Source organism: Ambystoma mexicanum, chromosome 7q (genome assembly GCF_040938575.1).
Source record: "Ambystoma mexicanum isolate Mex_15411 chromosome 7q, UKY_AmexF1_1, whole genome shotgun sequence".
Classification (NCBI taxonomy): Eukaryota; Metazoa; Chordata; class Amphibia; order Caudata; family Ambystomatidae; genus Ambystoma; species Ambystoma mexicanum.
Genome location: NC_090941.1, coordinates 1,104,734,542 through 1,104,761,503, shown reverse-complemented (window position 1 = coordinate 1,104,761,503; position 26,962 = coordinate 1,104,734,542). Strand labels below are relative to the sequence as shown.

The 26,962-nt window shown below is 48.2% G+C and overlaps 1 protein-coding gene across 2 annotated transcripts in view; it reads right to left on the bottom strand.

Moving 5' to 3' along the window:
* The window catches only part of LOC138528653 (F-box/WD repeat-containing protein 7-like), an 865,213-nt gene that overhangs the window by 26,205 nt on the left and 812,046 nt on the right, over positions 1-26,962 (bottom strand). For both annotated transcript variants that reach the window (XM_069640473.1, XM_069640474.1), the window contains one exon: positions 17,631-17,856. In XM_069640473.1, the coding sequence (XP_069496574.1) occupies positions 17,631-17,856 (226 nt within the window). The remainder of the gene's footprint in view (positions 1-17,630; positions 17,857-26,962) is intronic.

The window sequence follows — 26,962 nt, the reverse complement described above, 5'->3', positions numbered from 1 at the left end:
GTGTCTCCCCGACGGCTCTTCGGGTGCTGCCGAGCGCCGCAGCGGCTGCACCACTGTGATCCCGGTGCTTTCTGACCTCCAAATACTGTGCCGGGGGAGGAAGGGGGGGGCGCGGGGGCTGCCCGAACCAGGCCTTAGGTTCGGGAGCTGCTGTTGGTACGTCTACACAGTGCCGGTGGCCATGTTGGAATCCGCTACATGAGTTTCTAAACACAGGATACTAGGTAACCCCTCCAGCACTCTATAGGAAGATAGTGTGTGCTGGGTCTAGGAATTTAAAAAGACTAGTATAGTTAATTTAACCTTACATTCTCTGGGAAACAGTAGTTTATCCCAGAGAAGATATTTTAACCTTGGGATAGCCTAAAAGGCTTCCCTGTGTCACTGCACTGAGGGTACTCTGACACAAATAAAAAAAGATGATGCCTATGGAGTTGTTTAAAACTCCATAACCAAAGAAAATAAACATAGAAAGGAAGAGGTAGAGAGGAATTAGCACATTTTGAGAATTCTCCCTAACATGTACTACACAAGTTGGTAGCCTGACTGAGCAGGCAGGCTTATCTCAAGAGGGGTCAATGTGAGCTGTAAATTATCACACAGAGATTGACAGTGACAAGTATCCAAATAAAAACGTATACTCAAGGTTTCTTGATTAAACAAATATTAATGTATTCAAGTCGGTAGAACAAGCATTCTTTAGAAGGGAGCAATATACATGTAACAAAATAATATGGAAGGACGGTCACCCTGCTATGTGATTGACAGCTAGGCTGCAAATGAATAGGAGAAACCTGCATAAAAGGCGAGGCTTTCTCATTGGAAGGCAGAGTCGACCACTGGACGAAGGAAGCCGAAGAAGAACTTGGAAGAGATGCCTGCTACAACTCCTGGACCATTGGTTTGCCTGGTGAAGCCTTGCTGCAGTGCTAAAGCTCCGAATTCGCCTCAACCAATCGACCCCAAGGCAAGCTCATCTGGAAATCTTCTCGGAGCTGGCTGAACTTCCACTGCTGCTGCAGGAACGGACTGCCAGGGAGAGGAACACCAGAATCGAGTAAGTGTCATTTAGTTGGACCCGAGCTCCAGAACGACCAGGAAGCAGGACTGACCAAGCCTGAGCCACCTCAGAGTGCTGGACCCCAGATGCGAGGAAAGTCCATAGTGGTACCCGGGAAACACGGTGGTGCTATTTGCGAGAGTCGCGAGGAGCAGGAACCGTGAAGTGCTGCTGATCTGAAGTTTGCCCCTTACTGCCGCCGACCTTCAATTCGTAGTGCAGGAGTCCCCAGACGTCCTCCCTCTTGTCCCCACAACTGTGGCCCAGGAACATCAGGACCTGCAGACCTACACAAGAACAGAAGCCAGCTGGAACCAATTTCTACTAACCAAAGGTACTGTCAAACTAAGGGGACTTACCTCTTGTCGTGCAGCCTCGCTATTTCTCAGTTTAAGACTTATATTGGTTGGTTTTGCAGAGTTGCTTGCAGCTTTGCCCCTCAGAGGCCTTCCAGCTTGTGGCCCTACAGTGATTTATTTTTATACAAAAACTTCTAAAACATTATGCAAGACTTTTTTACCTACATACAAGAAGTGCTTTGCTCACCTAGACTTTTGCTCAACTAACATTGGCTGTCTTGACTCCCTGAAAGACTTCTTAACTCTGACTTTGTGCTTTGCCTTTCCATTGGAGGGTTTAATACCGGCTTAAGAATATTTGTTAACCATTATTTTATTCCCTCCACTACTTCTTTTGACACAATCTTCAGTATTGCTCTAAATGTACCAGTGATATATGTCCACAGTGTCTTAAGTATTTAAAGTCACCTCAGGGTGTTGGAAGAATCGGTGTAACATCCCAAATGGGTATTTGCTGATTTAGAGAAAATGAGTGCATGTATTATGAAGTATATTATTTTGTGTTACATATATATTGCTCCCTTTTAAAGAAGGCTCATTTTACTGACTTAAATAAATTAATTGTGGTTTAATCAAGAAACCTTGAGTAAGTTTTTATCTGGATGTCAATCTCTGTGTGATAACCGGTTAGGCAAGATTGTATGCAGAACCCTTTGGGTGCACTGCAACAACCCTGACCTTCTGGCAATAGGAATAGACTTATACCAAAGGCAAAGGATACCTAGCCTTTGGTATAAGTCTGTACTACACAGGTTGTAGCGTGATTGAGCAGCCAGGCTCATCAAGCGGGGTCAATGTGAGCTGAAGGTTTCTTGAATAAACAATTATTCATTTATCAGTCAGTTAGAATAAGCCTTCTGCAGAAGGGAGCAAAATCACAGTAGCACTCAACTATACTTCACAAAATACACAGTTTTAATATTTCTAGATCAGTAAGTACCCTATTGGGATGGCCCACAGACACAACCTATACCCTCAGGTGACTTCAATACCTAGGGTGCTGGGGACATTAATATATCACTGTTGTATTTAGAATCATTTAGAAGTATGTCCAAGGAAATGTTTATTAAAACGTACAAGAGACAACAAATATTCTTAAGCAGGCAAATACTTTCACATCCCCCAATAAGTGTCATTCAGTGGAACAGGCTACGCCAAAGTCAATGGGCAAAATTCTATATGAGCTGAAGCACTTCTTTGCAGGTAAGTAAGAAAGGTCTTTGCACAATGTTTTTTTTAAGTATTTGACGAAAAAGAAGAATCAATGTAGGCCCGCAAGCTTGTTAGATTTGTGAGTAGTAGAAGATGCGAGTAACTAACGCTACAATAAAATCTCAGACTTTTACAGTACCTTTGTATTGAAGAAAAAGTGCAGCAGATGATTCTGTTCCTGAGCAGCTCTGCAGATCTCACTGTTCCGGGCTTCAGTCAGGACAAGAGGGGAGACTTCTGGGGACTCCTGCAATGTGACAGTCGCCGCTCGCAACTGACCATCTTCAAACAAGTGGCTGTTCAGTGTTTCAGCTCCTCGCATCTACCGCAAATCGTAACACTGCGGTTCCTGGCTGTTGAGATGGGCTTTCCTTGCTTCTGTGGTCCCGCACTCTGAGGGGGCTCAGGCTCCGTCAGTCCTGGTTCCTGCCAGTCCAGAGGGTCTTCATGGAGCTCTTGGCCAGCTTAAAAGCAACGCAGACAATCTGGTGTTCCTCTCCCTGGCGTTTCGGTTTCCAGCAGCAACTTTGTGGAGATTCAACCAGCTGCGAGAGAACGTCCAGGTGGCTTACTTTGGAGTTGATTGGTCCCACCAACTCAAGGGGAGAAGCTGTCCTTGCAGGGGCTTCTCTGTCGATACACATTTGGAGTTTCAGCACAGCAGCAGGGCTTCACTAGGCAAACCAACAGTCCAGGAGTTGCAGCAGGCGTCCTCTTCTAGTTCTTCTTCGGTTCCTTCGTCCAGTGGTCGACTGCCTTCCAAGCCAAAAGCCTTGCCTTTTATTCAGTTCTCTCCTATTCATTCCAGCATAGCGGTCACTCACCCAGCAGGGTGGCTGTCCTTGCCCGACAGTCAGCCTGCCAATCACTACAGAGTGCATTTGGGTCTCCTAGGAGACTAAGCACAGGGAGTTTTGGGCACCTCCCTCACTTCCTGCCCACCCCAGACCCCCTGGAGCAAGAGGCGGGCTTCACTCGTGAATCCCACCAAAGGCAAATTGGACAAAGAGACAACAACTGGTTTGGTGCACATAGTAAATCTCAAGAAGGACCTTTTCACAAAGAAATGACGAAAAAAAAGACTGGGGCCATTTTGACAAATATTGCACCCTTGGGTGCTTTACTGCAGCTGTGAACGCAGCACGCGGTAAATGCACACAGTAGTAAAAAGTAAACCACGGCCACCAGCCATTCAGTGAGGGAAGGGCAACATTAAAATGTTACATGGGAAGCTAGATAAAGGGGATACCAAGTAGCCCTCCAGCACCCGATTGTAAGATAGTGTTGGCTGGGTCTATAAAGTTACAAATATAAGTAAAGTCAATTTCACTTTACTGCTCTAGGAAACTGTAGTTTATCACAGAGAAGGTATTTAAACCTTTGGGAAATCTGGAAGACTTCCTTGTGCCACTGCACTGAAGGTGCAGTGTGACACAATGTAAAAGATGATACCTATGGAGTTTGCCAGGCTCCATAACCAAAAGTAACAGTGTACAAAATCACATTCAAAATGAGAGAGTGGGAAGAAGGGTCTCACTCTCTCCAGGTTAAAAAAAAAAACAAGTCCTCAAAATCCAGCAAAGTTACTGGGGCTCTCTAAGGTAGAGGAAATTAGCATATTTCTGAGAATTCTCCCCAACATAACCCTCCAGCTCACATTGACCCCCCTTGAGATAAGCCTGGCTGCTCAGTCACTCTACCAACTTGTGTAGTACATGCTTATACCAAAGGTCGGGTTAACTAATGCCAAGAGGTCAAGGCTGGTGCAGTCTCCCACAGGGTACTGCATTCAATCTTGCCTGACATTTAGACTAGGTTTTCTTTGTTTTTAGAGTCTGACAAACTCCATAGGCATCTACCTTTTGTATTGTGGCACACATCTTCAGTGCAGTGTCAGAAATCCTCTGGATTTCTCATATGGTTTAAGTACCTTTTCTTGGGTGAACTACTGTTCAAGGGCAGTAAAGTGAAATTGACTTTACTTACCTGTTTTTCTAGGTCCAGCACAACCCATCTTATGTGGAGTGCTAGGGGGCTACTTAGTAGCCCCTGTTCCTAGCCTCAAGTAAAAAATGGTATGCTACCCTCACTACTTTAAACGGATGGTGGCAGTGGTTTAATTTTCCTACCATTGTTCTTTTGTACTGCAGGCTGAATCCTAAACTGTAGTAAAGCACCCATGGGTGACCATTGTGTCAAAATGGCCCTGGTGGTCTTTTTTTCGCCATTTCTTGTTTGCGAGGTCTTTCTTGGGTTTTATTCTGTGCGCCAAACCAGGTTTAAGTATTTTGTTCACTTTGCCTTTGACAGGCTTCAGTACTGAAACCCCGCCTCTGGCTCCAGTTTGTCTGGCAGAGCAGGAAGTGAGGGAGGTGCCTGAAACTCCCTGTCCTTAGTCTCCTTGGTTACCTGAATGCACCCAGTCCTAATTGGCTGGCTGACTGTCCTTGCAGGACAGCCACCCTGCTGTGTGAGTGAAAGCTAAGCTGTGCATGAATGGGAGAAACCTGCATAAAATTCGACGCTTCTTGAACTAAAGACCGAGTCGACCACTGGACGAAACATCTGATGAAGTAACCGTGAAGAGAAGCTTGCTGCATCCTCCTGGACCGTTGCTGCCCGGTGAAGCCCTGCTGCTGTGCTGAAACTGCTTTTCCGAATCGACTAGATAAGTTCCAGAGAGGACGACTTCTTCCCATAGACTTTGTTTCAAATTGACTTTGGCTGTCCTGGCTCCCTGCAGTTTCTTCTAACCCATTGACTTTGACGGCAACTGTCCCTCATAGGTGGTACATTGGTTTTTAACTAGTATTGCTGGGAAAGGTTTTATCTAGACTTCATTGGGGGATTATAAAAGTGCTCACATGCTCTGAAAACCTGTTAACCTTTTTCCTTCCTTTAACCTTTCCTCTTTTACCAATCTCAGAAAGTTACAAAGTATGTAAGTGACATAAATGCCAATACTGGCCTAGTCATTGAAGTCACCCCGGGGTGTAGGGAGTGTATGAAGCATCTCTAAAGAGTACTTGCTTTGCCTTGCTTCTGAGAAAGTATCTGGAAGTGTATTTTTATTGTTGCACATACCCCTTTTTAAAGAATGCTTATTTAAAACTGACAGTTAAATAATTAGTTTACTAGGAAACCTCGAATATAAGTGTTATTTGTATACTTGGATGTGTGGATTGCAATGGTACAGCTCTCCAGCTCACAGTTACGCCTCTTGAGACAAGTTGGGCTGCTCAGTCACTCTAACAACTTATGTAGTGCAGACCTATACCAATAGGTGGGTTACCTAATACCAAGAGGAGAGGACTGGTGTAGTCTCCCACAGGGTTACTGCATCAAATCTTGCCGAACATCAAGACTTTATCGAAGAAGTGCATCAGAACTATTGACATTATCCATTGGCTTTGGCTGTGCTGGCTCCCTAAAGGCACCCTTATAACCCTACTGGCTTTGGCAGTACTTGTTCCCTCATAGGTTATAATTGTGGATACTATTATTGCTGGGATAAAAGTTTAACTGCCTCCCTTTGGGAGATTGTAATTGTTTTACAAACTCTGTTCCAAATCTTATTCCAAACTTTCCTTCCAAAACTCAATAACTGAATTGGTAACTGGAATAAGTGCAAAACTGACCTTTACTGAAGTCACTCTATGTGCTGGAATATGTGTTAGCATAAGAAAAGGACTTACCAACTTTTATTGCGTTTTAAAAACTAAATACAAACTTTGACTGTTACTAGTAGATGCAGTAGATGCAACTATTTAACCCCTTAAGTGCCAAGTGCGAGGTATCTCAAAGCAGGGATCGCACAAAACTGTAATCCAACCCCCAGGTTATGTGAGGGGGAGGTCCCTCCTCACTGCCTGTGAGCTGGATTACCTTTAGTTTCACATCGGCGCGCGTAACGCACGCCGACATGAAAAAGTATTTCCATTGCGGCAGCCATTTTCGGCTTCCGCAGTGAAAACACAAGGCGAGTGTTCACCTTGCTCTGCCTTGATTGGCTGTATTTCAAGCCGGAGAGCGAGGCAGGTGTTCGAAAGGGAAGATTCTCCCCTTTCCATCAACACCTTGTGTGACAGCATTGCTGGTCACGGATCGGGTGCAGAGCACTCGATCCGTGGCTAGCAATACACAAGACCACCAAGGATTTGTTTTCAAAGCGGGGGGGTGGGGGGTGTTTACTAAGTAAGAAAGGGTGGTAGCCTTTCGTAGGAACCCCAGGGAGGCCTGGTGCCCCCTCCATCCGTTTGGGGCGGGGGGTGAGAGGACCACCACAAAATGTCAGACAGGCCCCCCAATGGGTGGGGCAGTAGGTTTTGGGCACCCTGGGGGCAGAAGGGCACACTGTTGTGCCCATCGGTGCCAAAGGGAGTTGAGTAAACAAAGCAAAAACGTGAAAATGGTAGACAGCATTTTAGGGGGGGCTGTGGGGCACCCCAAACCGCCGGGGAATTTTCTAATGGGAAGGGGTGGTGGCCCTACAATGAGTGGGGCCATGTCATGCAGCCCTCGCTGGGGGCAGATATGTGTTCCTAGGAAGGGACACCTGACCCCAGGGAGAAGTGTATGACAGCCCCCTCCCTTATCTGCCCCCAGGGAGGGCTACATGAGATGCCCTGCCCCTCCATTTGGGGGGGGTGGAGAGGTGCACCCCCCCTCACATTACAAAATTGCCCGGCAGTTTAGGGTGCCCCTCATCCCCCCCCTCAAGTGCAGCCTGCCATTTTCAATTTTGTCTTTGTTTACAAAACTTGCCTTGGCGCAGATGGGCACATTGGTGTGTCAATCTGCCCCCAGGGTGCCCAAACCTTACTTCCCCACCCACTGGGTGGCCTGTCTGATGTTTTGGGGTGGGCCTTTCCCCCACCCCAAATGGTGTGGAGGGGCACCCCATGCAGCCCTCCCTGGGGGCAGATTTCTGGGGTCCGGGATTAAGAAAATGGTAAAAAAAAAAAAAAATAAAAAAAGGGGGGTTGGGGGAACCCCCCCATTTCGAATAAAAAACGTCAAAAAAAATATTTTCGGTATTATGACCATAAACCGCTTTTTCTACGTGAGCAGCTGCAATGTTATGCGAGTACTGTTTATTATTCTATGGTTAGGGCCCATTGTCAGTGGGGTGGGTGAGACTAGGGCTGGATTGTTGGTGGTGTGGGTGGGAATGGGCCGTTTGGGCAGATATGTTGGTGGGCTGGGACACAATTGCAGGGGCAGGCCACAAATTGCCCCCATGCCAGCAGAATATTGGCGCTTCCCTGGGAGCGGAGGTCTCCCATGTGGGTTGCCCATCTGCAAGGCCAGGCTGCACCTCTGGTTGTGCTACGTTACAGAGGCCACCTCCGGGGAGGAATGGGTATCCTGCCAGGGCTCCCTGGAGCTGCCGCTGTGCTTAGGGGATGGTACAACCACATGGTACATGGATGTCCAAGGCCGGGGACATCACCTCCAACCGTCCGGGAGTTGTGGCTGGGCTGCATTACAGCTTTTCCCTTCGGGGAGGTATTGGCACCCTACCGGGACTCCCTGGTGGGGAAAAGCTGTAACGCAGGCCAGCCAGAGCTCCAGCAAAGTCGGCGGTAATGTCCCTGGCCTTGGGCACTCTTCTCCCATGTGGGTCTTTGGCGGGGCTTGTGGGTAATACATTCTGGGGAGATTTGCGCAAATCTTCTTTTCAGAAATGCATGGGGTTCCTAGTTTTCCTTGGTGGCTTGGACACCCTAGTCCCAAATATGTATGGTGTGCACAGGAGTCAAAATCCTGCAATTCTGCTGTGTGAAAGGACCTGGGGTTACCTGTGTTTTCGGCTTCTGCCTTTGTGCCCAGGTAGGTGCACCCAAACATGTGAGGTACCGTATTCGTCGGGACACTTGTGGGAATGCAGGACGGGACGCCATGTTGTGTTGGTGGCGTGTTTCGGTGTGTGATCTGAGTGAAATGTGCAGAAATTGTGTTTTTCCCCCCAAATTTGGACTTTTCTGGGGGTTCTGGGTAATAAATTTGTGGCCGATTTGCACAAGTCAGACCTCTGCGGATTCCCACGGGTTTTTTTTTTTGTTTCCGGAAATGCACGGGGATCTCTTTTCCTTGGTGGCTTGGACACCCTAGGCCCATATCTGTATGGTGCGCGCTTGAGCAGAATTTCACAAATTCTGCTGTCCGAAAAGACTTGGGGTTAGCCGCGTTTTCGGCTTTCCCATGGCACCCAGGGAGCTGAACCCACAAATGTGAGGTACCGTTTTGGTCGGGAAACGTGTGGGAACGTGGAAAGGTATGACATTTGTTGTGTTTGCCTGGTTTTCATAACGGTTCGACCCATTTGCTGGTACCCTTTGTCACACAACCCTTTCATTTCCCAAATGTGCCCTACATTTAGTCGCTGCTTTAGGCACCATACACTTTTGTAACCTGCACAAGTCACCTACCCTTGAAAAGGTCTGCCTGTGCTCTTTCAAAAAATGTATGCTTGCCATTCCTTACCACATTGGTTTTCCTGATTTACACATGCTAAATCTGTTCAAACCGTAAGCATAAAACTCCTGTGTACCTGTTACGCTCACCCGATTCCCACGGGGACGTCGATCTGGACTGGCCTGGTGCCACGTAGAGCCGAGATGACTGACTGGACAGACCCACTTAACTTCGTTTGTCGGCTCGTATGAATATCTTTCTGCAAAGGAGAAAGGGAATTAACCTCCCGTAATTTGAGCGTTAACCCACCTTCCACTCCCGTTGTCTGCCCACTGACCACTCCTGATGTTCCCTCTTAATCTCACCTGATGGTTTGGAAAGATGAGCTCTCCATCCTGCATCGAGCGCAGGGGCGCATAGACGACCAGTTACTTCACTGGCGTGGAGGAATTGGTGAGTTCCAGTATTGACTCTAGAATCCAATAGTTTGTAAGAGTTCAAATGTCTGATCTTCACTCTTTCCGATTCCTTGTAGGTTGCCGGTTTAACCACCACGAAGAGTCCAAATGGCAGTTGGTGAGAGTCAGGTACGTCTACAGTGGTTTTCCCCTTAGGGGCCGGGGTGCGGCGGTGATGCAGAGTTAACTGCGCCAACCCGAGATTAGGTGAGTACCCCCCTGTGGTAATCCAGTAAATCTTTGGGGGTAGCTTGTATTGCCCTTTTGTATTCCCTTGCTCACCTGGCTTTTCTTGTCCCCTTAGATTTCGGAGAGCGGTCTGGAAATGCAGAGTTCGCGATGGAGTGAGGAAAAGCTGCACTGGATGGTGAGTTCAGCGCTGCGCTGCGAGGTGCGTGGCGGCGCGCGTGGGATGACTCCTTCAAGATCGCCGGCGCGATGGATCAAGAATTCAGGTAAGGTTTCAAGTTTAAACCTCTTCTTCTTTCACTTCGTTTCCAGGTGGTCCAGGACTGAAGCGGGCGTGGCTGAAGACTGGAAGCTGCTGAAGGCACGGTGAGCGTTACGCTGCTGAATGCAGAATAACGCGAAGCACGTGCGGCTGTCTGGGCGTGGTTTAAATGCCCTTGGAAGAAGTCCCAGGTAAGTATTCTTCCACAGCCCCCACCCGAGTAGAAAGTAGTCCCTTAGGTAAAATAGTCCCTCCTAAGCCCCATTTGGCTTGTGGCTTCGTGCAGCATGGTCTGCATTAGGTAGGTTGTCTGTAATGAGCCTGGCACCATAGACGCCAGGACTGCACCCAAACAGCCCCTAACTGGGGTTTTTGGGCATGCTCCAAATGGCATGATGCCTGCTTCCGGGGTTGCTGGGCCTGGTCTGGCTTCCCGGGGACAGGCATCATGACAGTACCATGGCTCCGTTTTTGGCTTGTGGTAATGCTGGTTTGTGAAACACTACAAAAAAAATGTGTGATTTCCTAACTGCAAGAGTTGGGGGAATGTAGCGGAGCATTGTTTTTCTCAAAATTCATAGAAGCCATTGCCGTACCAGGCCAACCATGTCCACCAAATACCTTTTTTTCCAGTCATTTTCGCGCAAAACCCTCCCCCACGCCCAAACTATGGATTTTTTCCCTACCTAGTTGTTGCCTGACCTGCACAAATCACCTCTTCCTAAACTTGGAATTTTGCCTACTTTTCGGAAATGTATGCCTTGCTGTCCTCCAATTCGACTTTCCTACCCCTTTCTTCCATTCCGTCCACGCATGTCCAATTGACAAGAATGGGCAAAATCGCCTACCTCTCAAAACGGTTGATAGCCACATCAAATTATTTTGTTTTCGTTTCCACTCATCCTGTTCTTGAAATGCAGGGAATTGGGGAATTCAGCACAGCAAACCATTTGTTCTTAGCTCTAACAAGGAAAAAACCACAGGCTTCTTTGTACATCATTTTATTGGAATTTATTTTAAAAACCCAAACTTTTGCCCTTTTTGGTTATTTTCTCTCACCCCCCTAGGGCAACCTAGGATTGCTGGTTGGCGTTATGACCTCCTACATGTTGGAGAAAAAAGGGGCCAAATTTGGCCGAGATACCTCATATATAAAAAAATGTACAAGGCATTGAATGGCGAAATACCGAAATCACCAAAAAAGTCCTTGGCACGGCGGGGGGATGGGTTCTGGGGGAACCCATGGCAGTTAAAGGGTTAAAGAATGCTTGTTTAAACATTGTGTATATTATAAATAAATATTTATATATAACTCAGTGTGTAAGTGTTACTAGGCTACTTTTACTTACTGATTTCAATTGTACAACTCGACAGCTCACATTACCCCTCTTAAGGTAAGCCAGGCTGCTCAGTCACACAACCCCCCTGTAGTACAGGCCTATATTAAAAGGTGGGTTACCTAATACCAGGCAGAAAAGTCTTGTGTAGTCCCCACCAGTTGCACTGCACCAATTCTTACCTAACAAATGAGTGGTGGAAAAAGGTTCCCACTTACTCAGGAGAACCGACCAAAAAGAGCCATGAGCCCAGAAAAAAGTGCTGCGAGTCTCACAGGTGAAGGGGATCTGGCATAGCTAGGTAAGATCTACTTTACAGGATGCATAAGGTACAGAAATAGCAACATAGGATACATGCAAGGAGTATTTCTATGACAAGACTGGAGGCGAGCATTATGCTTCATCTTCATTTATTACTACTCTTCAGCAGTTCAACAAAACACTATAAAAAATCGTGAAAAGCGTAAACTTTGCTTTCCTCTTTTCCTTTCCTTCTTTCTTTTTTTTTTTTTTTTTAACTACAATGTCCATGAGTCTCTGTAGTCCATGCCCTTTCCACCAGTCATAACCCACTTCCTGTGCTCGGGCTCCTCCTCTTCTTTTACTGCTCTCCAAGCAGATAAGTACAATTTCTTCCCTCTCCGCATGAATGTATTGACGGGGGTTGAGTGGGAGATTAATCTTTATGAATTCTTTAGATATGAGTGTGTAAGAGAGGAACGCCGAGAGAGCGTGTTAAAAAAAAAAAAAAAAAAGAATATCTTGGTATTTTAGTCACTATAATGGTTTCATAGTGTATTCTGCGTAAAAGCGCGTTGACATAGATTTTCGAGCGCTCGCGTCGGCGCGAGTTTGCGTGGGAGTAGCCCAAGGGGTATCTCAGGCAGGGGCTTATTCGCGAGGCGGGCGGCCCCGTGTCGCAATTTCGGCACACTTGGGGTTAGTCAGCCTCGCGAACGACGCAGCATAGGCCGCGCCGACATCCGAGAGCAGGCCCCATCTCCGCGGAGGCGGGCCGGCTCCCGCGAAGTTCGGTGCGCGGCCAAATGCTCCGCAAGCAGCCCCCACCCTTGTGTGGGAGGAGTTAGGCGCATAAGCGCACGTGCCGACAGGTCGCTCCATGGCGCCACTGTCTTCAGAGTTCACCGACTACAGTACACTCGTGTACAATCATTTCTGATGATTTTCAGTCGTGCGACTTGTTTCTCTGATTTAGCGGTTATAGCGACCGCAAGCGCCGTGTTTCCTATGAAGCACATTGAGTGACGATAAAGTCACGGATTGGGAGCTGCAGAAGGTAGAAACCGACGGAGCTCTTACACTGCCAAGAGCAGAGGATTGGCGCAGCAGAAGTGAAGGCTTCTCGGAGCCACGAGTGATCGCGTCTAGGTGCAGCCACTGAAAAAAAAAAAAAAAAAGAAAAGGGGGAGCGCAAGAGTAAAGACGACTTTACGAACCCCAAATCATCAAGAGGAGCTGTGGGCGTGCTAAGACACCTGACTCAGGTATTTTAGGCACAAGCACGAGAATGTCAGAATTTGAGTGGAGCGAGGAGGAGCAGTCCCAGGACCTCGCGGCCAGCTTCAAAAAAGTGCTAGGAAGCTCCCTCATTGATGCAGTGGCAGAGGGCGTCAGACCCCTACAGGAGAGGCTGGAGACGTTGGAGGCCATGCTTTCACAGCCTAGCAGCAGCACCGAAGACTGGAGACGCACGCCCACGGATCCCGCGATAGAGGGACGTAAGGGGAGTAAGCTAGCCCTCAAGAGGAAAGCCTCTGACGACCCCCGGGGCTCTTTGGAAGGGGCAGATGATAAGGCCCCGGAGGTGCCTGACGCGTTCGCGAAGCTGAAAGAAGCTTATCTGCAACGCCAGACAGTGCCACACCTCATGACCCCCACTCCAGGGGAGGACAATACAGGGGAAGACCCTGACTCGGAAGACGAGAAGGATGGATTCCAAGCCTCACTAGAGGACGAGGAGATAGAGCAGGAGGACTGGGCCAAACCCAGCGGGGGCAAAAGACTTCGTAAAGAGAAGCACCTCCTCGAGCCACAAGAGGATATGTTTGACCCCGATAGCATACGGAACCCGAAATCCTCGGAGTGGCAACCATCCCCCCGGGTAGCACAATACATGGCAGCTAGGTTGCGCAAGCCTCTCGACAAGGAGGTGAGGCAGCGCCTGCGAGCGGAATGCCCGCGCCCAGATCTCCCTGGAAAAGTAGCGGAGGCCCCTGAGCTCGACCCGAAGATGCTGACATTCGTATCAAAAACAAATAAAGACCCGCGCAAGGGTATCGATAGGTCCTGGAAAAGCTGCCAGGAGAAAGTTCTGGACTTAGCAGGCCCTCTCGCTAAAATCATGGACCTGGCGGAGAGAGCAAGGGACACGGGAGAGGAAGTTGACCCCGAAGCTCTCGCAGGATGGGCGCAGAGAGCAGTCTGCCTTCTGGGGAACGCGAACTGCGCCATCGCTTCGGAGAGAAGGAAAGGCCTCCTGCTCAAGATTGATTCTAAGCTCAGCGACCTCTCATCGTATGAGGCAGGAGAAGGGGCCCAGGGCCTCCTGTTCGGTGAGACCTTCGGTAAGGAGATGGGCCGATTCGTAGGGACATACGCTTCGCTCGAGAAAGCCCAAGCATCGATTCGCAAGATATTCCCGAATAGAGTTTTTGGAGGGACCGGACGCTACAGAGGCCGGGCGGCCGGTCGGACCCAAGGCGGAAGAAGGCCTCAAAACCCCAGAGCTCAATACTGGGAGAACAAGAGTCAGGATACTTTCTTCCCATCCAGAGGGAGATTCCCAAGAGGCCGCAGGTCCAGAGGATCAGGACGAGGTCAAGGGTTTACACCAGGTGAGAGCGATTCAGTATCCTCCGGTAGGGGGGAGGACGCGCATGTTTTTAGAGAATTGGCGCAAGCTTTCCAGCGATTCCTGGATACTGCAAACCGTCAGAGGTATGAGGTTAGATTTCATAGAGAGGCCAGTGCAAAAGGACAGGCCGCGGAGCCAGAGGCTAGCGCTAGCGGAACAGGCGCTTTTAGACAGCGAGATAGAGCAGCTACTGCGCAAGCGAGCGATAGAGAGATGCGAAACGCCACCCAAGTTTGTCAGCAATATGTTCCTAGTACACAGGAAGGAGAAGGTACGCCCAGTTATCAATCTCAAAGAGCTGAACGGTTGGATCATATATCGCCACTTCAAGATGGAGGGCATACATCAGCTCAGGGACTCCCTAAGGGAGGCAGACTGGCTGACGCGCCTAGATCTAAAGGACGCGTACCTCACAGTACCCGTGCTCGAAGAGTACAGACCATTTCTAGCGTTCCGATGGCACGGACAGTTTTGGCACTTCAAGACGATGCCGTTCGGGCTGGCCTCGGCGCCCTGGGCGTTTACGAAGCTGATGAAACCAGTAGCGGCAGCGATCAGGGAGAAAGGCGTCAGACTGATAATTTATCTGGACGACCTTTTGCTCCTAGCAGAAGACCGAGAAGTGCTAGTATATCAAACAGGATGGGTACAAGACCTCCTACTATCTCTAGGATTCCTAGTGAATACAGAGAAGTCAGATACCGTACCAGCTCAGAGGCTAGATTTCTTAGGGTTCGTACTAGACACGAAGAAAGCGACCCTGGAGCTGCCAGCTCGGAAAATGAAGGACATAAAGAGGGAGATCAGATTATGTCTGGAGAAGAAGCAGATATCTATCAGGACGCTAGCGAGAGTAGTGGGGCTACTAGCAGCATCCATTCAGGCCATATTTCCAGGGCCTCTGCACTACCGAGCGCTACAGAGATTAAAGATAAGACACCTACAACAGGGTCTGAAGTATCACCAGAAAGTACCCCTAGATCAGGACTCCATTACCGAACTAGAGTGGTGGTTGAAGAATATGGACGCCTGGAATGGGCGAGCCATATTCGGGGACAAACCAGATCTGGTAATAGAATCGGACGCCAGCCGGAAGGGCTGGGGGGCCAGATGTGGGACCCTACAGACCGGGGGCAAATGGAGCGAAGAGGAGCTCCGGCTACATATAAACTGCCTGGAGCTACTGGCAGGATCGTTCGCGATCAAGGCATTCACAAGAGGAAGAGTGAAATCTTGTGTGCTGCTGAAGATGGACAACATCTCCGCAGTACGTTACATAAATCACCTAGGCGGTACGAGGTCCAAGATGCTAGCGGAACTAGCAAAGGACTTCTGGCATTTCTGTCTACAGTCAGAGACGTCAGTGATAGCGGAATACCTGCCAGGCGAGCAGAACATAGTAGCGGACTGGAACTCGCGTTACCTGATAGACTCCAGCGATTGGAAGCTGGACCCAGTCGTGTTTCAGAGACTGGACAGGAGATGGGGTCCACTGAAGGTAGATCTGTTCGCATCCCGGCTCAATGCACAGACGAGCCTATATTACAGCTGGAGGCTAGATCCGGAAGCGCAGGGAACGGATGCGTTCCTGCAAGAGTGGACAGGAGGACCGCATTACGCTTTTCCCCCCTTCGCAATGTTGAACAGAGTTCTAGCGAAGTGTCGGAGGGAGAGAGCGGAACTGGTGTTGGTCGCACCGTTGTGGAAGTCACAAGTGTGGTTTCCAACGCTAATGGAGCTACTAGCAGACTTACCCAGAGTGCTTCCCGAAGGAGAGCGATTGATCACGGACCCAGCTGGGTTGTGTCATCCTCTGAGAGTGAGAGGGACACTCCCCTTAGTCGCGTGCAGGATATCAGGAGACGTTGGGCCCTGCCAGGAATTTCGGAGCAAGCAGCTCAGCTTATCGCAGAATCCTGGGCTCCCTCCACTAGGAGGAGCTATGACGCAGCTTGGGCAAAATGGACAAGCTGGTGCAAGGACAGAGGTGTTCATCCCGTTTCAGCACCTGTAGTGGTAATTCTAAATTTCTTAGCGAACTTACTGCAGGACGGGAAAGCTTTTCGTACGATAGGGGTGTACAGATCAGCTATATCAGCGGGACACATTCCAATAGAAGGAGGGCCAGCAGGAGAACACCCCGCGGTAGTCAGGCTCGTTAGAGGAGCAAAGTTCAGAGTGCCACCAGTGCCCAGATATAATTCGACATGGGATGTGGCGACAGTATTAAGACTATTATCGGATTGGCCGACGGATAAATGTCTTACCCGTAAACAACTATCCGGTAAGCTAGCTATGTTATTATGTCTAATCTCATGCAAACGAGTGTCAGACGTTAAAGCTCTGGAGATTAACAGACGAGCTTTCGGACCGGAAGGAGTCACGTTCTCTATTGCTAGGAGAACCAAGACAGGTACCTCCACAGTGCATTATCCGTATTTTCCGGGCAATTCGAAGTGGTGCGTTGCACGGTGTATTAAAGAATACGAGAGTAGAACAGCAGAGAACAGAGCAGCGCAGGTTACCCAGTTGCTAATAGCGCGCAGGAAACCCTATCACGCCGTAACATCAGCTACTATAGCTAGATGGGTAAAGGAGATCATGCATGCAGCGGGTGTGAATGTGGACATGTATGGAGCGCATTCAGTGAGGGGTGCGATGGCATCGTCAGCAGCGAGAGCGGGAGTGCCCTTGAATGTAATAATGCTAACAGCGGACTGGTCAAACGACCGTACCTTTAAAGAATTTTACTTTAAGCCAACAGAGGGTCTGGCTAGTACAGTGTTGGGCAGCTTTGAACAAGCATAATGCTCGCCTCCAGTCTTGTCATAGAATATAGATTACCCCTGCTATCTGCGCAGGGAGTATTAATTCTATTAAAGACTAGGAGGCGAGCATTAAATTCCCTCCCGAAGTAATGTACTGTACTAAATGTCGTTGCATTATATGAGTGAAGTACACTACAGACGCACCACCCTAAGACTTTCTATTTCTGTTTCATAGGGGAAGATCAGAAGAATAACTGATGGCCGTGCCGTAGCTGAGAGTAGCAGACCGGGAGGACACCGGCGGTGGAGTTTTAAAGTTCAGAAGAACCTTCGCTCTGTTGGCGAGGATCAGTTAATGGACTTGTGCAGTTTCAGAGCGAGTAAAAGCAGAGGAGGAGCCCGAGCACAGGAAGTGGGTTATGACTGGTGGAAAGGGCATGGACTACAGAGACTCATGGACATTGTAGTTAAAAAAAAAAAAAAAAAGAAAGAAGGAAAGGAAAAGAGGAAAGCAAAGTTTACGCTTTTCACGATTTTTTATAGTGTTTTGTTGAACTGCTGAAGAGTAGTAATAAATGAAGATGAAGCATAATGCTCGCCTCCTAGTCTTTAATAGAATTAATACTCCCTGCGCAGATAGCAGGGGTAATCTATATTCACAATCGAGTCCTGAGGGCTACAGGGTAGAGCTACCTGTAAGGAGTAGACTCTGTTGGTGTGTCCTTGCAGTGTGTGGATGCAGGTTTCTGTCTCTGGGTCCCAGACCTTCACAGTGTAGTCGTATGCTCCACTAACCACCTTCTTGCCATCATACTGCACACATCGAACTGCAGCCACATGCCCCATCAGCACATGCAGACATTGCCCTGTTTCAATGTCCCAGAGCCGCAAGGTAGCATCACGTGAGCCGCTCACAACCCTACAGGAAAACAGAACACAATTCAGCTTAGAAATCAGTAGACAGAAATTAGTATTTATTTATATACAGGAGGAACCCTGCTCTTTTGATCACAAAAGAACGTACAATAGATAAGAAATCAGATTTGACGAGAAGCAATGAGCTTCTTACAATGGCATGAGTTTGATTGACATTCTGGCCAGGTTGTGGAGTTGTGGAAAAGTCTCGGGGGACAATACATATGTGGACATACATAGATTGTGGTGTTAGGGGAGTTTACCTAAAGTCCACTATGAGGTAAGACCAATAAAACCATCCCAACTGTTTTTAGATCCCCCCCCCCCCAACTCTTAGTATCAGTCTGTACTACTCATGGAACCTTTGTAGAGTGGCAGAGCAGTGAGGCTGATTATAAGCGACAGATGTGAGCTGTAGGTACGTACACCCAACCTAGTTAGTAAAGCAATTTAAAGAAACACTTAATAAATGTATAGTTAAATATAGATGTATTATCTATACACAAATTACTTTTTAAATACTCAGCACATTGAACCAAATCACTTTAGAATACTTTTAAAAGGCCAATGCTTAGTTTGTAGTTGCTTGCGGTTACAATTGTTACAGCGTTTGACACTGACAGTTCCACCGTATAATCCGTTCTACTGCGCACTCCCATAAGACAAGAGAAAAACGGTAGTCACATTTAGTTAGCAAAACCCTATAATATATTGTCTGTTTGGAAGGAAAACAGTTGGTTAGAGAAATACTAGCAGAGCTTAAAGTTAGAGGCAGTATCTTTGCACAGCGTTAGCACAGGCTTAGTAAAACCATTCAACTGAGGCATTACAAGACTCCACTCTTAGTACAAGGCTGTACCACCTGGGTTCAGGGTAGCGTGGACAGAGCACTCAGGCGTATCGTAAGAGGGCGAGAGGGCTGTAGAATCAGAACAAGTGAAATTGTAATACAAATGGTCCAAAGAAACACAAACACTATGTATTGTAAAAAATAAAGGATTTATTTAAATACAGGTAGGCCTAGATAAATTGAGGAATAACATTATATGAAATCACAATTACAAAAACACAACACTATACTTGAAGGTACACAGACCACCAAAGTATAAACCTTTTTGGAATACCCAATAGTAGTTCTAGGGAAGTCGAAACCTTTTCATACACATTCAGTATAGGTCACACCTATTCTTGGGGAGTAAAAAAAAAAAAAAAAAATGGTTACTTTCACAATTCCATTCAGTAATGGAAGGGCAGTAGACCCTACCAGTTGTACAGTGACAATCTACTTTTTGTGAATAATGAAACATTTATTCCAGGTACAGTGAAAACCTATAACTACTTTTGTAATAACACACTAAGGATGTTACATTCAATTACAGGTGCTTTTGAGATCAGTGAAACACAAGTAGAGATGAGCAGTAACTCTGGTAACTTATTTTTGGGTGCCACACAGCTAACTCAAGGTAAGTAAAACCCATATACTTTTTAAATCTAACACAGAGTCAAGGTTAGATCTTTCTCAGCTCTACAAGTAACTGATGTATGACTTATAAGGGACAGTTAGAATTACAGACTATGAGTTTTGGGTTAGATAGCAGTGGGAAAGTAAAACCCAATGTTACACTTAACTGAATGACTCCAATTTATTCTAGGTAAGGAACAGCTGTTGGGCAGAATCCTGTGCAGTTCCCTTGGGGAACACTGCAAGAAGATTAAGACTACAGGCGTAAGCAGTAAACCCAATTGGTAGCAGTCTGCACCACCCAGATTTACCTGGTAGCTGTGGCCGAGCAGTCAGACCTCCCTCAAGAAGAGTTAGGCAGTATCCAGAGGATACACAATAGGACCACAATCACAGTAGAGCAAGCAAACACTGACCAGAGCTTTGTATCAAAAGTATATATTTATTTATTAAAAACACACTTTAGAAAATACACTAGCACTATTAATCAAAGCAAGTTCCAAACAATCAGAAAAGTATACACACCTCCCTTTATTATTAGACAAGTCTAAGTCAAAACACCACTTTTTGTCAAAACAGAGGTGAGCGCGTAACTTAGATGGCACTCCAATAATTAAGTAAAAGGGAGAGAAAAAGGCAGGTCTCAAAAATAAAACCGTTCCCAACACTTTTAAAAGACCAAAACAAGTTAAAGAAGGCCGAGTCTACTGTAGAGCCAAAGTTCATAGGCCAGGCCCACTTTAAATGGAGCAAGGTGAAATGTGCCCAAGATCACACAGTTGAAAAATGCATTCAAGTCTTTGTAAAAATGTTCAAAAGAGGTTGGGGTGGTTCAAAAGGTAAAGGTAGAAGGTCTGGGGACCAACCCAGTTGGAAAGCAAAGGATTTAAGGGTCACCTTTAGCAAACCGTAGAAAGGGAGGCCAGGTGTACCTTTAAAGTTGAGGAAGCTCCAGCGGTGGTAGTTGTTCCTGGCAGCGGGTGCAGTTCGTGGTTTCGACCAGGGGAAGAGGATATCGTCGAGGAGGAAACTTGGAGACGTTGCACTGCCCAGGGAAGAAACCAGCCACGGAGTTCGTCGGTTAAAAGGTGCATTCCTGGTATTCGCGGTCACAGTGGTGAAGCTTGGCTATCCGGCCGCCGGGGTGCTTGGCACGGCTGATTCGACCAAGAGATGTCCTGGAAGGCGAAATGGCGAACTGGTTGATCCCACCAGCTCAGAGGAAGAAGACTTTCAGCAGAAGATCTTCTCTTGTCGTCGGGAAAGTGGTGAGGTCGTTACAGCAGTGTTCCACCGGTGGCGTCGTCGTTGCAGATGGCTCAGCTTCTCCCCTCTTCGGATTTCTTAGGTCCTGTGGCGAGTTCTGAAGTTCCAGTCCCAAAAGCCCTGCTTTTATGCAGACAAATAAATCCCCATTCAACAGCCTAGCTGTCACTCATACATGCTAAGTGGTGAGCCGGGCAGCTCACCACTGGGCCAATCAGAACAGAGTGGATTTGAGTTGCTAAGGCAACGCAGTTCAGGGTGCCAATTCCCCCACCCACCCATCCTGTGGAACCCAGAGTGGCACCAGTTGGAGGGCTTCTGTGGAGAAGCCCGCCAGAAAGTGGAACAAAGGGCCCGACCTTGGTTGGAGTTAGAGAAGGACACAAACACCATTTTAGAAAAGAGTTCTGGCAAAAAGACCCAACCGGTGATTAATATTAAATAAACCGGCAGTATCTTTAACATTGCACCAAAAAAGTGGTGCGTTTAAAATCAATGCGAAAATCCCATAGGAAATATTCCGGTGGAATATTTGGCGTGGTAACCACTGCCACCAGCCAGAAACACCACAAGGGGGACTGGACAGTGCCCCCTTGGAAACAGACCCAGGGGCAATCGAATTAACCCCGTCCAGTACTTCCACAATATGATGGTTTGTACTGGTTCTGTTCACAATTTTGGACTACGAAAGTCAATGCTGGCTTTACATGCCCTGGGAGACAGTCAGTCCCAGGGTATGGAGTCTATGTTTGGGGGTCACTATGACACCCCTGTGTTAATGCACTGAGGGTGCAGTGTAACATACACAAAAACAGATGATACCCTATGGAGTAAAAGACCCCATAGCCCATAAGCACACAAAACGTCAAAGACATACCTCAAATCATGCCTAAGAGTGGGAGGAAGAGAGTCTCACTCCTAGCACGAGAAGAAAACAAACCCCAAAAATCCAGCAAAGCTGCTGGGGGACTCACTAGGTTTGGGAAATTAGCCTTATAAGAGAATTCTCCCTAACAACAGCCTCATACAGACTTATTCTGGACAGGATATCAGCAAGTCAGGGGAAGCAAGACCCAGTTTGGAGACAAACAATTATCCTAACAGCACTAATCTGGTGATACCAACAGTTGGAGGACACTCATACAATTATCCTGCAGGAATAATCTGGTGAAACCAACACGTTACTTTTGGGAAGAGGCCCAACTTAATCACAGGAGAGTAATATACCTTCACATCTACTTTCTGTTAGAATGGGAAAACAGTTTCTAAGGAAAGAAAAGATGTTAACCATACTTCTAAGAACAGTGCATCACACATCCAAGTTAAGAACTTTTGTAACTGTTCACTCAGAGTTACAGTTACCAACAAACTATTTACAAGCAAGTAACTTTTAAACACTTATTTTCTTTTCTAGGCAAAAGGCCAAATCCCTTAAAAGTCTTTCCCTGGTTCTTGGAGCATGAGTGTTCTCAGTGGCAGGAGGGTGGGGGAGGTCACTAGGATCTAGTGTCCAACAGGTAGTGTCAGGATAGGTTCTTAAGTAGTAAAAGTCAGAGTTCCTTAGGAAGACTGGGCAAACGGGTGAGTATTTTACTTTAGAGTTAGAAGAGGGTCCAGGGCTTCACCCTAGCAGGATTCTAGCAGTGGGACTGGGTGCACTGGATGAGAGGCCTCCCCATCACAGAAAACACCCCACAGCTACACAGAAACCCTAAGAGACTTAAGGTAAGTACATACCCAAGCCAACACAGTACCTCAGCATTGAAGATCATGTAGCAAGAGCACTTCAGGATCTGCAGCCAAATACCCTGTCAGTGGATTCCTTGTTGTGGTGACTGAAAACAAGACCGCAGATGGACCTTTGCAGCAGGGATCGATGAAGGCTCTGAGCAAGGATTTCCTCACGGCTGAATGTGATTCTGCCGAGTTGGTGCCTTTTCAAGGAGCACAGAAAAAGTTGCGGTTGAATTCTCGTTGTTACAAAGATTCAGGACTCTGATGAGGGGACTTTTCAAGCTCGATTTGTGTCTCTGGAGATCCACCACGATGCCCACGAAGTTTCAGCGAGATTCGGAAGACAATGCACCGCACTGTGGCTCGAGGTCCCAGGGTATTGGGGTAGGAACAAGTTACATGCTCATGCTCATGAATATTCCCCGTCATCAGGCTGGGAATCCTCGGTAAAGAAAAATCAGTATCAGTTTCGTTTCTGATCTGTCTTTCGTAGTAGTAACCAATCACTGATCTCTGCGTCATACTGACCACAGCCAATGACTGCCCTCTACCTTTTTTTTAAAACGTATTTTATTGGTTTTGATAGAAAAAAGAAAAAGAAAACGTGCAATACAACAAGAAATCAACATTGGTTTGAACTGGGGAGGAGACGGTGAGGGGGAAACAAGGGGGGGGGAACAAACAAATCAACAACAGTCTTCATGTTGTAGCAAACTTACAGTGGACGGGTGGGTTAGGGGCAATGACCCAAAGTTTCAGGAAGCAAGAGGGGTCAAACACAGGGGTGGTTCCACCAATGCCGGCATCCGAGCAGTGTCAATGCAGTGGTGTGGGACTTCAGGGGGGTTTGTAGTCAGCGCTGAAGCGTATGTCTCTGAGGAGGGCCTTCCATGATTCCAAAGTGCCACCTTCGGTTTCGCCACTGTTCGTGATTCCTTCCTGCCAGGCCCTGGTTTCAGCTGTTGTCCATCTCTCGAGTTCTTTGAGCCATCTCTCTTGCCTGGGGCCCGACGGCGTCTTCCAGGCCATCGCTATTGTTCTTTTAGCCAGGATACATGAGATGTCCATTAATTTAACAGCGTGCTTGGATTTGCTAGGTCTGGGGTAGGTCCCCAGGAGGCACTCGCCAGGAGTCCATTCGTATCTTGTCATTCCGGCGTCCATGCAGGTCTGTTTGGCCTTGGACCACAGTGCCATCGCCTTGGTGCAGGTCCAGAACATGTGAATCACATCTGCTTTATCATTCCCGCACCAGGGGCATGCAGGGGAGGATGTCTTATTGAAGGAGGCAACCCTATGTGGGGTCATGTATGTCCTGTAAAGAACGTTCAATTGGATCTGGCCAAACCTGGTGTTCCTGGATACTTTTTTGGGAAATATCAGCGCTCTTTCCCATTCTTTATCTGAAATCGGGGTCTCAAGGTCCGCCTCCCATTTTGTCCTCAGATCTTCGCATTTAGGGTTGGTTTTATCACATAGTCTGCTGTAAAGCCTGGAGACAGGTCTCCAGCCGTCCGAGAGGTCATGCATCTCTTGTAGCAGAGGGTCAGGGGAGGGCTCCTCCGGCCATCCGGTCCATTGTTTCTTAGCAGTTTGTTTGAGGCGATGGTACCAGAGGAACTGGCCCGGGGGAATTCCATCGGCAGCCTTAAGAGATTCGAAATCCCTGAATTCTCCCTCCTCATACATGTCGCTCCATGTGTAAATGCCGGCCTCTTCCCACCTCCTTGCCGTAGAGATGTCTGCAGCCGTTCGACAGGTGTCTGCTAGGATGGGATTGTCCGGAGAGTATGGGTGTCGTATTCGCCTGATGCAGCAGGACCTGGCCCATATCTTTCTTCCCAGGTCAATCACCATGGAGGGGACCGGGGGTTGCCATGTAGGGTGCCATAGGATCTCCTTGGGGATCACATTGTCCGAGGGTTGCCTCAGCAGTTCGGTCTCTGCTGAAGGCTCATCCGAGAGCCATCTCGTTATGTGACTCAGCTGGGCAGCCAGGTAGTACAACTGGAGATCCGGTAACTTTATTCCGCCTTCTTTGTGTGGAAGAGAGAGGACGGACAGCGACAGTTTATGCCTGTGTGGGCCCCAAAGGAAGTCCCTGATGATGGCCTCCAGCTTCTTGAAGAAGGACGGTCTAATGTAATGGCAAATGTTTACGAAGAAATACAGGAATCGGGGGAGTACGATCATCTTGACAATCGCTGCCCTGCCCACCATGGCCAATGGGAGCTTGGACCAAAACTTTATAGAACTTCGGAGACTCGTGATGGCGGCCTCGGTGTTGTGTTCATGCATGAGTAGCGGGGTGTGGCTTATGTTGATCCCCAAATAACGGAACTGGACCAGTTGCCAGCTTATTCCTATCTCTGGGAGATTGTTTTCCGGAATGTTGCGTAAGCCCGCCAAGGGGAAGGCAGAGGACTTATTCCTACTAAAGCGGATCCCTGAGTACTTCGCATAGTTGTCCAGTATCTCCAACGCGGTTGGCGCGTTAACTTCGGGGGAGCTTAGGTAAAGAAGGACGTCGTCTGCATACAAGGATATTATGTGGTGTGCATTGCCCACCTTAATGCCAGCATCGAAAAGCTGCTGCCTGAAGTATAATGCAATCGGTTCCAGGCCCAGTATGTACAGCATGGGTGATAACGGGCAGCCCTGCCTTGTTCCCCTTTGTATATCCCAAGCCGCTGAAACCACTCTTCCCGTTCTTACTCTCGCCGTCGGGGAATTGTAGAGGACCTCAACCCACCTGATGAAGCCCCCTCCAAAGCCAAATCTTCTCAGGACCTCCCTGATCCACTCCCAGTATATGGAGTCGAAGGCCTTGATGGCGTCGAGCGACAACACCGCCAGGTCCTCGTCCCTGTCATATGTTTCGGCCATTACATGCTGCAACCTCCGGAGGTTAGCAGTGGTGTTGCGCCCAGGAACGAATCCGTTCTGATCTTCGTGAACGATGGAACCCACCACCCTGGCTAGCTTGCGGGCCAATATGGATGTGAGGATCTTGGCATCGTAGTTTAGCATAGCCAGAGGGCGATAGGACTCACAGTCGGTGGGCGATTTGTGTGGCTTGAGCATGGGGACTATTATGGTTTCCTTCATGGTGTTGGGGAGAATCCCATCCGTGTGTGCCTCCTGGTAGACCTCGTGGAGAACTGGGGCAAGGATGGACTCATACGCTTTATAGAACTCAGGTGGGAGGCCGTCACTGCCAGGGGCTTTGTTGTTGGAGAGGGACCTGATTGCCCCTAGAACGTCCTCAAGAGTGATCTCGGTTTCCAGCTCCTCTCTCTGCTCGAGCGAAATGTGGGGAAGTTCTATCTCCTCGAGTGTGTCTATGATGTCTGCAGCAGGAATCTGGGTCTTGTGGGTATACAGTTCTGTGTAGAATTTAGCAAAGGCTTCATTGATCCCTAGCTGAGTCGAGTGGGATGACCCATTAGCGTCCCGTATCTCCACTGGGAGATGTTTGGGGTGTTCCCGTTTGCAGAGCCATGCTAGTAGTCTTCCCGGTTTGTCCGATTCTTTATGAGATCTGGCGGTGTGCGTGGCGAAATCAAATTTTTCCAGTCTTTCCCATGCCTGCTGACATTCTGTGCGGGCTTCCTTCAGCTTGGTCTCTGTCTCCATAGAGTTGTCGCATGTGGACTCCAGTCGGGAGATCTCAGCTTCCTGTGCTTCCAGGGTTCTCCGCAACTGCCTGCGAGTTCCGCCGGCTCTCGATATGATTTCGCCTCTGGTCACCACCTTCATTGCTTCCCATAATGTGCCCCAGGAGGGGACCGAACCGATGTTGTTCTCCAAGTATTCTTCCAATTTTTCGGCAAGGGTTTCCCTGAACTCGAGGTCCGCAAGTGCCGCGGTCGGCATCCTCCACATGGGGATCGGGGGTCTGGGGCCTCTCATTTGCCATAACATGGTCAGTGGGGAGTGGTCGGAGATCGTCCGCCCCAGGTATTCTGTGGTTGCTATGTGTGGGGTAAGTTCCTTATTGATGAACAGATAGTCAATTCTTGTGTGAACTCCGTGTGGAGCTGAGTAGTGGGAGTAGGACCTGTCGGTCGGATGGTGTTCCCTCCAGATGTCCACTAAGTTGAGTTGCTCCAGAGTTTCCCTCAAGGCACCGGATGTGAGGCTGCTCGGGCGTGGGGGGGGCAGCGATCTGTCTGCACTCGTGTCAGCAACACAGTTGAAGTCCCCTCCCCATATGAAGGTGCGGTCCCGGTACCGAGTCAGCTTCGTTATCAATGTGGCGAGGTACGCCGATATCCCGTGATGAGGGAAGTAAGAGTTGATGAAGCAGACTGGGGTTTGTTCCAATGTGCCCCAAATCGCTGTGAATCTCCCTTCTTTATCTTGTTCACTTCCCTCCATCTGGAAGGGGACGTCCGGGCTTATCCATATTAGCACCCCTCTGGCGTATTTAGAGTAGGGGGACCCTCTAACAGTCCCAGCCCATCGGTCTGCAATTTTAGACATGGCCTCCGTCGTGAGGTGAGTCTCTTGAAGGAGTGCAATGGAGATTTTCTTCCTCCTGAGGTAGGACTGTATACGATTGCGCCTGAGGTATGAGCCCATGCCCCGCACATTCCAGGTCATTACAGTAAGCTGTGCCGCCATCCGGTTCGAGTTTCAGATTTGG